Source organism: Linepithema humile, chromosome 1, assembly GCF_040581485.1.
Source record: "Linepithema humile isolate Giens D197 chromosome 1, Lhum_UNIL_v1.0, whole genome shotgun sequence".
NCBI lineage: Eukaryota > Metazoa > Arthropoda > Insecta > Hymenoptera > Formicidae > Linepithema > Linepithema humile.
The window spans coordinates 22,058,364-22,074,307 of NC_090128.1; the positions used below are offsets into that span (position 1 = coordinate 22,058,364).

General features: G+C 37.4%; 2 protein-coding genes across 2 annotated transcripts; both read right to left on the bottom strand.

Moving 5' to 3' along the window:
* Positions 1 to 655: 655 nt before the first annotated feature.
* Positions 656 to 10,108, bottom strand: LOC136997120 (uncharacterized). The gene is made up of 4 exons (XM_067347447.1): positions 4,692 to 10,108; positions 4,346 to 4,625; positions 4,036 to 4,162; positions 656 to 3,961 (listed from the first exon to the last, which is right to left on the bottom strand). The coding sequence occupies exon 4, from the start codon at positions 2,375 to 2,377 to the stop codon at positions 656 to 658; it is 1,722 nt and encodes a 573-aa protein (XP_067203548.1). The 5' UTR covers positions 2,378 to 3,961; positions 4,036 to 4,162; positions 4,346 to 4,625; positions 4,692 to 10,108.
* A 4,036-nt stretch (positions 10,109 to 14,144) lies between these two features.
* Positions 14,145 to 15,213, bottom strand: LOC136997326 (uncharacterized). The gene is made up of 3 exons (XM_067347989.1): positions 14,825 to 15,213; positions 14,535 to 14,748; positions 14,145 to 14,458 (listed from the first exon to the last, which is right to left on the bottom strand). The coding sequence occupies exons 1-3, from the start codon at positions 15,211 to 15,213 to the stop codon at positions 14,165 to 14,167; spliced, it is 897 nt and encodes a 298-aa protein (XP_067204090.1). The 3' UTR covers positions 14,145 to 14,164.
* Positions 15,214 to 15,944: the final 731 nt, after the last annotated feature.

Here is a 15,944-nt window from a genome sequence, read left to right on the forward strand (position 1 = left end):
CTCTTCGCATTTTCCGGTGGTTAAGATTTGTGCTCCCACCTCATTTTCTATGGGCTCAATATCGACGTGTGGGGCTTGTATTTCGATCTCTTCGTCGGTGGTGTTTATTACGCTTACGGGACAGCTATAGTCACTGGCGTTTACTAAACAACCGCCGATGATCACCCCTGGTCGTGTCTCCAATACGTGCACGACTCCTAGAGCGTTTTCGCTTGTCGTGGCTTGCACGACTGTTTCACTTCGTGGTGCCAATGTTATTTTCTTATAAGGAAACAGCTTGAATGTAGTTTCTCCTATGGTTAGTCGCTTAGTGGGGTACTCCCAATGCGTCACATGCCGTTTCAAAAAATCTGCGCCCAGAATTCCTTCATGTGTTATGGGGAAATCATCTCCCACTATATGTATCTTGTGTCTTATGCGCTTGTTGCGTATGGGTATATTGGCTTCAATTATCCCCAAAGTTTCCGTTTTTCTTCCGGTGGCGCCAATTAATGTAATTTTCTCGTCATAGATTAGCGTTTCTCCCTTCAGATGTTTTAACTTTATTAATGTTAATGTAGCGCCGGTATCCACTAGCATGGTAGATATTTCTCCTTTTGTTTCTTTAACAGGGATTTTAATTAGATCCAAATCCGTGTTTGTTTGCGCTATTTTATCAGTATGTGCGACTTGGTCGAGCTGTTCTCTTGGCAGTGACCTCGCTCTCGTTGTCGCTATCGTCGCCCTTGCCCTTATCACTTTTAGTGTATTTAATGGCTCTTGGGCGTACATTATCGTTTGAGTTGGCCCCCTTTTCGGGTCGGCCGTTTAGCAGCCAACACTCGTCGCGCAAGTGTCCTGTCTTTTTGCAATGCTTGCAATATTTTTCAAGAGCGTTTACTCTTTGTCCGTCCGCCTTGGGTAAGTTGAATCGGTTAGCGAAGCGACTTGTGCGGCATTCGCGTCCGTGATGGCCCCATTTGCCACATTTTGCGCATTGCGGTGGTTTTTCTCGCGTGGTACCTACCGCTTTGTAATTAGGCTTATTCATTACGTTTGGGCCTCTCATTTTTTCTTCTGAGGCAGCTACTGCTATCGCCTCTTGCAGATTGCTGTAGTTCCGCGATCGGACTATTATTTTTATGTCCTCCTGCAATCCTAATTGAAAATTTTGCAGGGCCTGGCCTTGTATTGTTCCCTTAATCGTGTTCTTTTCGGCCACGGTGTGTCCCTTGCCTTCAATCGTTGACTCATAGAGTTTCATTGCGAGCTGATCCACTCGCAGGCCATATGCTTGAGCGCCCTCCCCCTGCTTTTGCTTGAGTGTGTTAAACTCTAACTGCAGGTGAGCAATGCTTTTACGGGTCGTATAGCATACCTCGAGTTCTTGCTTCAGTTCCGCGAACGTTTGTATGTTTCGCGTCTGGAAATCGAGCATGACCTTTCCCTTTAGCTTAGTGCACAATATGGCCTTGAGTAACTGTGACTCTTCTGTAGGATTTATGCTTTCCATTGCATATGTGCTTGCGCTTAAAAATTCTTGAATTTTGTGCTGCGAGGTACCGTCAATTTCCGGTATTATACTCCGCGCCTCTTTTAATTGCATGTAGCTGGTCGCGGGTAGGGACCTACTTCGTATATCGGATGGGCCACGTCCGTATGTCACGTTCGTCTCTGTTACACGTCGTGGTGAAACCTGTGCCCTATTATCAGGCCCGAACGCGACTGGTCGGATCGTATTTCTTATATCGCGTTGCTGTTCTTGTAGATCGACGAACTGCTCTTGTAAGCGTAGTATTTGCGTGTGGAAATGTTCCTGTATCCCTTGTAGTTGAACTCGCATGTCGCTCATAAATTCGACCATTATTTCCATCTGCTCAGTTTCGCGATTTCTATGCGTTCCAGCCTCTATTACGGTCTCTTCGCCCTCGTTACTTAGTTGTTTGCGTAACGATTCTATATCCTCGTCTATCGCGCTGGCAGTTATGTTGCGCGGTGCTTGGGCCATCGTGCTCCGGTATCTTATCTCGCGCGGATCGAATATACTGCTATCGTATGAGGTCAGTTCGGACTCGCTATTTGCTGACGCGCGACTCGGTGTTCTACTGCCTATTTGTCTGTTTCGACGCGTTTCCCTATCCTCGCTTTCGGGTATTAGACTAGTATCTATTTCCCCGAAAGAGTAGTGTCGATTTACTTCTATATTCTCGTGGACTTCCGGATTCTCGCTCGCGTTTTCGGTACTAGAACTCTGTGTTTCGAGTTCGCGATTTCCGCGTGTCGCACGCTGTGTTCCCTGACTCGGGTTTATAAGTGCGCTTATCGCTCGTTGGCCCTGGCTGCTGAATAGCCAGGATCGATTAAGTTGCACGTTGGGGTTATCGCGTTCCTCGGACATTAACGCCGCTTAACTTTTAGTGTACAATTTTTTGTCAGTAACTTACAGAATTATTATCGCTCGCATGTTGAATCGCTGCTCGTGCCGTTGCGTCGGGCTGTCTTCTGCGTCCGGCTGTCGGCTGTTGAGGCAGGTCGCGGTTCGTCTCTGCGATAAGACCGCTCTGCTCAGGTTGCGCTGATTCAGCTCCTGCGGCGTTCTGCTAGGCTCACGCTGTCCCTCTGCTGTTTGCTGCTGCGGGTTGCTTCGGCCTTGTTACTTTCTTGGTCACCAGTTTCAACACTTTAACTTTCGTTTTGCGTTGTTTTTAGCTCTGGCGCCTGCGCTTCTAACTCTTCGAGTTAGGCTTCTTGGTCCAGCTGCAGCCGTGCCCAGGTCATCAGGGTATTCAGAACATCCAGGTAAACGGTAAAGATGGCGAATCCCACCGCTGCCACCAATTTGTTGCGCCTACTTTGGTGGCGGTAGGCGCTGCGTAAAGATTCGGGATTCGCCGTGCTGGTCAAGGGGGCTTTGGCTTGGAGAGTGTAGAATAATTAGGCACTTCTGAATATATATAGAATAGCTTTTATTTGGTATCTTCTTATTACACTTGTCACCTCACTTATTCGGCGACCGTACTACCGTGGTTACGCGTGTACGCGACGTGTCGTGCTTCGTCCGGAACTTTGCTGATAAAAACCCGCGGCGCCTTGTGTGCCGCCTTAATTTATACGGATCAGTATTCGGAACACAATGAGACTTGAACTATATCGATCCATTGTGTTACCAAAATGCTGATCTGTTTAACCTACTTTAGACGCAAGTGACACTCGGGCTTCTAAGAACGAGTGCTCGCGTCAGCGCCTAATTGTTTAATAATTAAATAACTTTTGTCACAGGATTCTCGAGAAGTGGCCTCGATTAATGGCCTTCTAAATGTTTATTATTGTTATTGCCTAATTAACCTATAATTATTACGTTGTGGTCTTTCGACACACAACATCAGCTATCCACGGCTTTATATCAATGGGGCAGTCAAACCGAAGACATGTTACAACAAAAGATAGTTTAGTTTGAATATTCGAAATAAAACATCTGTTTTACAGAATGTAAGGCCGGTATTCCTAGTCCGTTCTTATATTCGAGATCGTCTTAAGCACGGACTTATATTCGCTCTCTTCGTCACACATAGATTGTGTCTGACGAAGAGAGCGAATATAAGTTCGTGCTTAAGACGATCTTGAATATAAGAACGGACTATGAATACCGGCATATGTGTGATACAAAATACTTGTGTTGGAATGTAAGATAATTTAGTTAATATACAACTGACTTAATATAAATGTTACATCCAAAATGTGCAAAAATAATTGAAAAATAATCTCAATTTTGTCACATAATTAATTTTGTGCATTAATATTAACCTAATTACATAGTAACTAAATTATTTCGCATTCTAACACAAGTATTTTGTCACATCACACTTACATTCTGTGAAACAGATGTTTTATTGGTAATATTAGAAAATAACTAAAAAAAACTTTTTCTTGAGCGATGTGACGAGCCGCTTGAACACCATGACTTAATAATACCTAATTGTTTCTGTAAAATAAATGTAATAACTATACATGTAACTATAACTTGTAATTTTTAGAAATTTTTTAATGCTTTCTTACCTTCTTCCTCTGCCTCTTCCCCTGTGTCTGCCCCAGTGATGTGGTGCCATGGATAGCTGATATAAAAATTGCATAAATCTTTCCTGCTGTCGGCGAGCTCCTGCGGCTCTACCTCTCGGTCTATAATCTGTAATTATTAAAATTAATTTAATTACATATGTGTTTTTATAATAGTACAAAGAAAAATATATTCTACGTAAGTACTAAAAAATAGTGTGTAGGAAAATATGCAGTACGTAAGTACTAATAATTATACACTATGTAAGTACTAATATATGGTACAATCTTTAATGGATTAAAATTATGTTACCTTGTCTGTTTTGTTTCGATGATATTGAACCAGCGGCGACGGGACCGGCGGCGACGGAACCAGCGGCGACAGAATCAGCGGCAACGGGACCGGCGGCGACGAAACCGGCGGCCACGTCCCGAACGGCAACGGAACGGGCGGCGACGGAATCAGCAGCCACGTCCCGGACGGCAACGGAACGGGCGGCAACGGAACGGGCGGCGACGGAACGGGCGGCGATTAAATCGACGTCGACGTCGACATCGCCGTTGAGGAGAGATTCTTCGTTCATCATTAGTATCTGCAATTTTATTGTATTAATTTTATTTGTTAATAAAATATGAACAATATTAAAGGAGTTACTTACATCGTCCTCCATCCTCATGCGTTCACAAATGTCGAAGCGGTCCGCCATAGGTCCCCACAGGGCAGAGATCATTGAAGATCATTGAATCAATAATTAGTACAGATTTGAAACTTTCACAATAATATTGTCGTCACTTCGACAGCCGGTAATGTAGTTTGCAGTAAGTTCGTGTAAATGTACATTATGGATTTAGTTATCATCGAGATTATCGATATAAGTAGATCTATATGTCGCGACTATGAATTCGGGATATCAATGTTCAGTACTTCATTGATCAGTGAGTGTAAATATTGACGACAGAGTGTACCAGGTTAACTGCTTAAGTAGTGTTTGGTATAAAGAAGTGGCTAACTACATAAGTAAGTAATGCATAGTTATTATTGTTACATTACCTTTCCATTTATTTTATGTATTATCTTGTAATTATTGTATATGCTTTCCTAACTTTTACAGGTATTTGTCGATATGATTTTCTTGCGCTCTTACGTTTCCATTTAATATTATACATTAGACAAACGAAATCGTTGTAATATAATGGTCTATTGCCTTCTTACATAAATACAGTTCGTCGAGTCAATTTAATTGTTTTAGGAAATAAATTAGTTCTGCGATTTATTTATCATTGATGAAAACATATTTCTTTAAAAATTCAGCAAACCGTTGCTTGACCAATAAATAAAGTTAAATTTACTTATAGATATACAGACACATGTGCAACAATTTTTGATATTCTGTTTTTCTATCCATTAGAATTTGTTCTGTGGGAGTTACATAGAAGAAGCCTGAGCTATAAAATAAAATAAATCTGCGGCTTTATTTTACTTTGAAGATTTTTACGCAAATACTGTAATAGAGAGTACAGACTTTCTGAAGCTTACTTATATATTATCTATACTTTCTGGAGTTTAAAATCAGGTAAGAAATAATTACTATTATTAACATTTCCATTTATTCTATTTATGTATTATCTTGTATAATTATTGTATACATATGCTTTCTTAGCTATCACAGGAATTATTGAGTAGATATGATTTTCTCGCGCTTACGTTACCATGTAATATATTATGCATTAGACCAGTGCTCGGAATTAGTTAAACATTTGAGCCGATTTCCGCGGTATACGCCTCCTTTCCTCTTCTTACCGCGCGCGCCGCAGCCGCTAGGGCCAGTGCCGCCGAGCGTTAGGAGCAGCATTATCTGATTATGAGTGGGTTCTTCTCCCTATTTATTAAAATTTAAAAAAATGTATTAAAATTTATTAAAAATTAATTTTTTATTTTTAAATTTATTAAGTGGAATTTATTAAGTGGAAATATTTCAATAGATTTCCATGTCACCTATAAGGTACTAATGTTAACGCTTTTTTTTTAAAGTGGCTTCCCCCGTAGGCCTATTCTACTAAAGATAAAAATAACAAATTCTTAATTTAAAAAAAATATATAAAAGAGATTTTCTTAATTAGATTTTCTTGGCCTTTTATGAGAATGAACAATTGATGCAATAATGTAGATAGAAACCACTTAAAAAAAAACGCGTCAGCATTAGTACCTCATGAGTGACGTAGAAATCTATTGAAATATTTCCACTTATTAAATTTAAAAATAAAAAATTTATTTTTAATAAATTTTAATACATTTTTAAAAATTTTAATAAATAGGGAGAAGAACCCACTCATAATCAGATAGTGCCGCTCCTAACGTTCGGCGGTGCTGGCCCTAGCGGCTGCGGCGCGCGCGGTAAGGAGAGGAAAGGAGGCGTTTACCGCGGAAATCGGCTCAAATGTTCAACCAATTTCGAGCACTGCATTAGACAAACGAGATCGTTGTAATATAACGGTCTACTGCTTTCTTACATATTTCTTGGAACATATTTCTTGGAAGATATTTCTATTATTGATTTGTTGAATTTATTATTGAACAATTATTGCAGTTGTTTAGTTAATAAAATTTTATTTATTATTAATATATATACATATATAGGGTGCGGCATTTTAATTCAGACTCCAAAATATACAAGGTGTTTCTGAAAGGTCTTCTCAAACTTCAAAGGCGTATTCTAGCGGTCATAAGGATGAAAAAAGTTCTTATGAACGTGTCCTACAACGCTTTCTTTTCGAGATACCTTTTTTTCTCGACAATACTGTTCTTGGGCGCTGAATTGCGGCTGGCGAACATTTCGAACATTTACTTTGATTGTTTTTTGGATTTAATACTGCACTTTCCAATAAAATTAAAAATTTCATTAAAAATTAAAAAATGATTGTATCTTGAAAAGGAAACATTGCAGGACATATGTTTATAGGAATTGTTTCATCAGGACCGCTAGAATACGCTGTTGAAGTTTGAGGAAACCTTTTAGAATAATGTATAAAAAATAAAAATGAAAAGAAATGTTTTAAACAAAAGTTGTTTGCTTCATAAAAGAAAAAGAGATAGAGATATTAGTTACACCTTGGGTGGAGATGCTTCAAAGATTTGAAGATCAATCAAGTTTTCTTAAATGGAACTCTTCTAAGTTTTTTATAAATCGATTCTTTACCATATTCGACGTAAGAAGTTGTAATGATAGGATGGCCAAAAATTGAATAGTTTAGGAGAATTTTTATACTTTAATTTGACATAATTTTACATAAAGTATGAAATATATCGTAATATAATCATTTGTCAATTATCTTATCTATATACTCTTCTGCACAAAATAATGAGAGGAATCAATTGGTATATAAAAAACACAGTTATTTTTAAGAAAAAGTATGATAATTTGCAACAAGCAGTAACATATTTTTTTTTAAACATTGATTCCTCTCATCATTTTGTGCATAAAAGTATTGAGATAAGATAATCGAAAAATGAATATTTAACGAGATTCTATTGTTATAATTTTTTACATCGAATATCGCGAGGAATCGATTTATTTAAAAAAATTAGAGTGGCATTTAGACGTTTCAATTTAAATGCCGCACCCTGTAGGTTGTATATACAGTGTGTCCCAAAAGTTCAAAAACTGTTAAATATCTCGAAAATAAAACATTTTTTTATTTATAGGAAAATGTTTTAGAAAAAACTTGTTCGCTTTGAAGAGGAAGCAAGGAAAAGGATATTAGTTTGACTATGAGTGAAGGCGCTTCGACGATTTGAAGGTAAACCTCGTTTTTTTAAATAGAAGTGCTCTAATTTTTTTATATAAATAGATTCCTTGCAATATACGCTGTTAAAAGTTATAAGGGTAGGATGGTCAAAAATGGAATAGTTTTCAAGATATATTATATGCATATGTTTATTTTTATTTGACATAATATTTCTACCTGAATATTTATAAGCACAAAATAATGAGAGGAACAAATTGGTGTAAAGGAAACACATAGTTGTTTTTAAGAAAAAGCATGAATTTGCAACAAGCAGGTACATATTTTTTTTTAAAACTATTTATTTCTTTACACTAATTGATTCTTTTCATTATTTTGTGCATACAAGTATGCAGATAAGGTAATGGAAAAATGACTATTTTACGAGATATTTTATTGTTTTAGTAAAATTATGTTTTAACCGGACAAAGCAACTTTATGACAAAATATCACTCTATCACTTACCGGTGTAGAATAACGCTTTTCATTTCAACGGTCGCCAGCTAATTTAACCTTTAATTAGCAAGGTATCCGGTGTCCTTGGTCCTGTTGCCATTTATCTCGTCGGCGCCTGTTGGCAGCAACCCGTCCTGGCAGACATCCTTCCAGCACAGCATTCAGTCCTCTGAACTGCATGTGTCGGTGTTGCAAACCGCCGGAGATGATCTCTTGAGTAATCCAATTTGTGCACTCGCGCACTGGGTCTCAAGCAGTAACTAGGTTTACCGTAATGTGTCTCTTTTTTATTTTCAGGTGCTGTACTTCCACCCGCTTCTGGATCCGCTGCTGCTTCCACCAGGTAAGTATGATTATTAATCATTTAACTTATTAATGTTTATTTTTTATCGTACAGTCCCCTTCTCTCATCCCGCTCAAGGAGATTGAGGATTGTTTATAGGAGGGATGATAAATCACATACACTTTCCACATTTTTAATTAAATAGATTAAAAATGAAATTTATTAAAAATAAATTAGAACACTTATTTGTGTATTGATTTATAACAATCCAGTCTGCGCTGGTTATGCCGCACATGATTATACAATGTAGCGCGCACTTAATATTAATCGTGATGACTCACTTGAGTCATGATCGCGTCGGATAAAAATGCGATGCTCTCATTGAGAGCTTCAGCCGCTCGGACTGGCTGAACTCAACTAACTTACTGGGTTATTCCGACTTCCTTTTTATACTCGGGAAGCGTGCGCTCCCTTCTCTTACTTCGTCGACCAATCAGAGCTGGTCGCTATCGAAGCCAGAATCCTCCAATGAGAAAACGAGTTTCTCGGTTACCGTCTTCGGGCATATGTCGGTAACATTATTAATGCTATTTGTATTTCTTTATTTATTTTAGATTTAACTTATGTACTACGTTTATAATTATGTATTTAATGTACCGTAAATGCTAAAATAAATTAATCGTTGTCAGATCGCATTCTGACAATTCGCTGACTAGCGCGTATAACAAAATAATTTGCTTATCAATATAATTGATTGTTTTTATATGGAATACATACAGTTATGCTTCCGATTTGTAATTATTACCTTTTTATTGTATTTTATAATACTTAACTTTAACGACATATTTGTCGAGGCTTGCCGCTACTTGTTGCGATTTACCTATTTTATATCTTATTTTGTAATTTTATTTCTAAGGTAATAATTAGGTTACAGAGGTCGTTTGACATGTAAAATTATAATTTATTAGGATAAATATAACATTGTACATCTATTCTATCTTATGACTACTTTTATTGGGTTTGGGTTACTTGCGCCCGTTACCCTTTCGTCTGTACTCGTTCTTCCGTTTTCCGTTTCTCGGGCAGTGGTGATGCCGGCTGCAATGTCAACGTATAAAATATCTCATAAACTATTTAATTTGTGGCCATTCTACCTATATAACTTTTAACACCGGATATTGCGAGGAATCGATTTATAAAAAAATTAAGATAGAGTTCCATTTAAAAAAACTAGATTGACTTTTAAATCTCTGAAGCGCTTTCATCCAAATTAATATGTCCATTTTTTTCCTTTTTCGAACCAAACGTCTTTTGTCTAACACATTTTCCTATAAAATGTTTTATTTTCGAGATATTTAATATAAGTGTAGAATTTATGGAATAATTTTTTTTTTATAAGCAAAGTTTATAAACAGGATTTATTTATATAGAATAGAAACAGCAAAAATTTTTAGGAGATTGCATTGATGATTTAGTGATAATAAATAAATACTATTTTTAAATGTTAATGTGATTACTTGATTTTCAACTATTCAGAAATACTATACAGAAGATAAATGTAGCTTCACTTTTTTATAAGCAAATTTTCTGCAATATTTTATTTAGTATAATAATTTTAAATCTCTGCATATGTTTATTAAAATTATTTTAAACTGTTTGCTTGCTTATTGCAAAAAAACTTGTACAAAGTTTACAATTATTAATCTAAAATTTATAACTTGTTTGTTTTACGTATTAATACACTTTTTTTATTTTTCAGATCCAGAAAAAAATTAGAAAAAATAATCGGCTGCTCTGGCGCTGTATAACGGCTGCCGTAAGCGCTGAATTAAAATATCGGCTGCAATAGCGCTGAGTTTTGGCCCTGGCTGGCTTGTCCTAGGCGCCCAATTAAAAAATCTGATATAGAATTCTGTAACTTTAATTATTCGTTTAAGGTGATTGTGACACTTGCATAACTAAAAGACTGCCCTAAGCGCCATATATCTGTATAAGGCTGCCCCGAGCGCCAGCTCAAAATGCATCATCAGTGTCACAAGTTCTATTATGGCAATAAGGAAAAAGACATTTTGATTTCCGAAGAATGGTTGACAGAAACGATGATAGATAGTTCCCATGCGTTACTCGAAAGAAATTCTGAATATGCACCTCGACCTGTATGGTTGACGATATTTCCTGATCAGATTGTTCCACTCGAAAATCTAAAAAAGAAGCATTTGCAAATACTGCACAGTAATTTCGCGAGCGGACATTGGGCTACTTGTCATTACGACGCAAAGTCTGTTATTATATATGATTCTCATGAAGGCAGTCGTAATGCTAATAAACAAAATTTGAATGAAGAAATTCGAATTTTTGTGGAGAGATGTTAGGTGTATTTGTAATTTCGCGGACAATTTGTACTCTTCGCCATCTCGCGGTGAAGTGCTGTTATCGATTATCGATGTAATTCGATTCGCTTGTATGTGGCGCCCTTATCAGTTTGTTCTGATATTACGGACTGTATCTCTCTCTGTATAAGCTATCGTCGCCCAAATTTTTGTGTGCCTCGTGTCTGAGTTACTCAGTAATAAATAAGCAAGGTTCTTTATCCTCAATAATTTCGAGTGCATTTAATCAGTCGCACCCTTAACAGGAGATTCCCCACTGCTCATCCTCGCATCAAAATAGTTTCAACCAACAGGTTATGGGCCCAGGCGATGCAAATTGAGCGAATTTCCATCGTAAGGTTAAGTTGCCTCGTGGCTGCGTACGGTTAATGAAAGTTAAAGAATATTGCATCGTAGCTGTGTTAGACAATCCGAGAGCATGTCGGGCGGAACGATGATTAATTCTACAAGAATTGAAGCTTTGTCAAAAGACAACTATGACACGTGGAAGATGCAAGTTGAGGCATTAATGATCAAAAATGATCTATGGGAGTACGTGTCCGGCGAAACCGTGTGTCCTGTGGCTCCCGACAATGCCTCCGCGAGTCAGTTGACAGTCCTAGAGCTAACAATAAAAGAGTGGAAGCGCTTAGACAGGAAAGCAAGGTCAGATCTAATTCTTTCCATACATTCTTCTCAGCTTGCTCAGGTGCGAAATCTCGAGAGCTCGCGCGAAGTGTGGCTCAAATTAGAGTCTATTTATGCTTCTAAAGGTCCTGCTCGGAAGGCCACCTTGTTAAAGCAGCTGATTTTGCAGAGAATGTCGGAAGGAGGTGACGTGCGTGACCACATGAGCCGTTTCTTTGATGCGGTCGACAAACTGGCAGCAATGGAAGTTGAGATCAACGGTGATCTTCTCTCTATAATGCTTTTTTATAGTCTCCCTTCCAGCTTTGACAATTTTCGTGTGGCGATCGAGTCCAGAGATGAGCTACCAAATGTGGAGGCCTTGAAGGTGAAGATACTCGAAGAGTATGAGGTGCGAGTACAGAATCCAATCGCCGATGTCACAGGAGCTCTGGCAGCGAGGCCTACTTCGAGGGGCAAGTCAAATTTCAAGAGGAGCAAGAGCAAGGAACGTGGAGAGGCAACTTCGCAGAACCAGCCAAGAGTTTGGTGCTTCAGATGTCGTAAACCTGGACACAAATGGCCTGATTGTCCGGAGTTAAAAAGGAATGAGTCGACGAAGCAATCTAACAAATCTAATCAGAAATCTTTGCCTGAGAAACCTAGCGCGTTGGCTGTCGACGATACGTATTTGACGTGCACTGACGCTATACCCTCCAGTCATCAAGCTTTGTGCGCTGGTGTGAAACCGTCGGCGTGGATACTGGATAGTGGATGCACTGCTCATCTATGTGGATGCAAAGATCTATTCGAATGGGTCGATGATTCTAGCAAGGGAAGGCTCAATCTTGCGAATCGAGCATCAACTGATGTCGAGGGTAAGGGGGCCGTAAGAGTCCCCATTACTTGCAATGAAGGTCGTAAGATCATTGAGCTACAGAATACCCTATTTGTGCCAGACCTCAGAGCTAACCTTATTTCTGTTTCCAGAATTACGGATAAAGGTAATACGGTGACTTTTCAGAGAGAATCTGCTGTTGTCAAGGACAGAGATGGAGCTGTAAAAATGAGAGCTGTGCGTCAGGGTGATTTATACCTAATTCCTGAGGCTGTCGGGTACGCTGGAGTTACACACGTTTCTTCCATGAGCTTGAGTATAATGGAATGGCATGGAAGGTTAGGCCATCTTAATTCAAAGGATCTGATGAAGATGGTTGGAAATCTAATCAAGCCTGTACCCTCGGATGAGAAACTTCAGGCTGTAAAGAACTGTGAAGTATGCTTGGTAGGAAAAATGTCCGCTTTACCGTTTCCTAAAGGGAATCCACCCTGTGAAGAAGTACTTAGAATTATACATTCGGACGTGGTTGGACTGTTCCGCACGCCATCGCCCAGGGCTGCGTTCCAAAACTCTACTCTGAGTAGCGGAGTTAACTCTACGCAGTTCCAAAATACAGAGTGATTAACTATATGGGCGGAGCTTAAGCGTTCCAAAAGTTAGAGTAAAGTACGCCGGAGTTAACTCTATGAACCCTGCTTTCGAGGTGGGTTAAAAGAGTAAGGCTGGTATTACTCTCTATCCAAGAGCCAATTGCTACGTCCGATGGCTCGTTGTACGACAAATGTAATACCAGCCTAAGTTTAGTATCAGAAAGAAATAGAAAAAAATTTTAAGGTTATAATTATTATTAATATTGGGATTATTATTTTTGATTGTAATGGCTCTAAAGTTAATTAAAGGTATTCATACCCTTATTACCACTGAAAATGGAATGCCAGTGCAACAAAACGGATCATTTTTAGTAATGGATGTGAGAGGTAAGTAAAAAAATATTTATATTGAAATTTTTTTACAATCTTTTCCGAAAAAGGAAAAATTGCCATGTCTTTAATTTCTCCTCAGATTAATCTAACACAGATTTTTTACTGAAATATTTATATTAATGTTAGATGTATATATATATCTAAATTGTATACATATATATATATATATATATATATATATATATATATATATTTATATATATAGTTATAATCTATCTTACACATAAACATGCGCGCCCACGCGCTATAATTAGAATTATAAATATTAGATTTAATATTTATATTATCCATCTCTCTCTCTCTCTTTTTTAGAATGAACATTTATATGTGAATATTGTATATTTATATGTATATTTTTAATATACACATTCTTTATAATATCATGCTTATGATTTAATTTGTTTAATTTGTTAATTAATTTGTATTTTTGTAGACAATAGTATCCTTACAGTACTTGACACAGAGACAATGCGAGAGTTTTACAATTTAAATCCTAAGAATCCAAAAAATATATGTGTAGATATCAATAAAAAGCTTAATTGTCAACAAAAAGGTAAATCTATATTATATGATCGTGATTTTTATTAATTTTTTAATGAATTAATTTTGTTATGATTGCTATTTATTATAATATTTGTTGCACATATATACTGTTCACTTACAATCATATATATATATGTATGTATGTATGTATGTATGTATTTCTTTTTTCAGATTTAAGAAAAAATGAAACAATTACTTGAAGTTTGATGAAAGTGATTCTTAATATATTAATTTCAATATCTTAACATTATAGTTTCTTCAAATTTACCTGTGACAAGTGACCATTATCTCTATAAGCTGTTAAACACCATTTATACAAAGGATAAGCTTTATCTCCTATAATATATTCTTCATTAGGGAAAAAATTGCGATAATTTCTGTTGACATTGTGCCAAAAGTCTGAATTATGGAAAACTCTGACGTCACTCACAGATCCAGGATAACCAACGTAACAATCAGTGAAATATAAATCTGCATTACATATTGCTTGTAAAGTTACAGCATATCTGCATTTTCTTGTTAAATAGGATCGCGTGTCTACCTACAATCAATTCATATTTTCATTAATCAAAGAATATATTAAATTTAAAAAAAAATAAAACTATAAAAATACTTACAGATGGTGCTGGAATTTCAATGTGCGTACCGTCAATAGCACCAAGAACATAGTTAAGACCTGCTATTCGTTTAAATTTTTCAGTAACAGTATTCATGTCATTTACAGATGGCCATTTGATCACATTATTTGAGATATTACACAGAACCTGCACAACACGTCGCACACAATGATTTAATGACGACTTTGCCAAATTAAATTTAAGTCCCACTGATCTATAAACAATAGATATATTTCATTATTGAATATCTTATAAAAATTATCATTTACAAATGCATACTCTGTAGCAACCTGTAAGAATCAGGAGTCGCCAATAACCACAAAGTTGCGAGTAACTGTACTCTCGGTGATATATAGGATCTTCCTATTTTATTATGTTTTGATAACATTAAACTTAAATTGTTTTCTAATAAATGAAAACAGCGTGGTGTCATACGAAAATGTTCTTTAAAATGATGTGTTGTAAATCTGGGTATTACATTATCTACATAACCTTCTATGCGAACATTTTTTTTTCGTTTTCCTCTTAATTGAGAAACTTGAACCATATAATATAATTCACCCATTTCGCTTTCACTTTCGCTTTCGCTTATAAGATCTAAATTTAAAATATTTTTTGTAAATATTTCATTGCAAATAGCAATGACACTTATTAAACTATTTTTATTTTGTTCCGCCATTTTGCTTCACTCTACTGCGTTCAAAATCTATTCGACTTGGTAACTTACTCTCACTTACTCTTCTCCCCACTACTCTGGGTTTCATAAAGTTAATAGAGTAGAGTTTTGGAACGCAGCTCAGTGGAGCTCGTTATTTTGTCACGTTCATTGACGATTGCTCCCGGATGTGTCAAGTATATTTCCTCAAGGAAAAGAGCGGAGTTCCAGAAGCCTTCAGACTCTACAAGAATAATGTAGAATGTCAAATCGGAAGCAAAGTGAAGATGCTTCAATCAGATAAGGGGACAGAATATTGTAATTCTGAGATGGCTAAGATTTGTGAGGAGAGTGGCATGGAGCAGCGCCTGACAGTCGCGCGGACGCCGCAACAAAATGGTGTCTCTGAGCGTGTGAATCGGACGTTACTCAACATGGCGAGATGCCTCCTTCTTCAGTCTGGACTTTCTCGAATGTTCTGGGCTGATGCTGTTGCGACAGCATGTTACATTAGAAATCGCTGTCCTTCAAGCAGCCTTGGAAGAGTTACTCCCTTCGAAAAATGGACCGGGGAATTACCGGATTTGTCAAATCTCAGGATGTTCGGTGCTGTGGTATTCGTCGTCGACAAGGATCCGGCCAAGGATAAGTTGGCACCGAGATCGATCAAAGGAGTTTTCATTGGGTATCCGCGTGCAACGAAGGGCTACCGAGTATGGGTGCCTGAGAGACGTAAGGCAATTATTGCTCGAGAC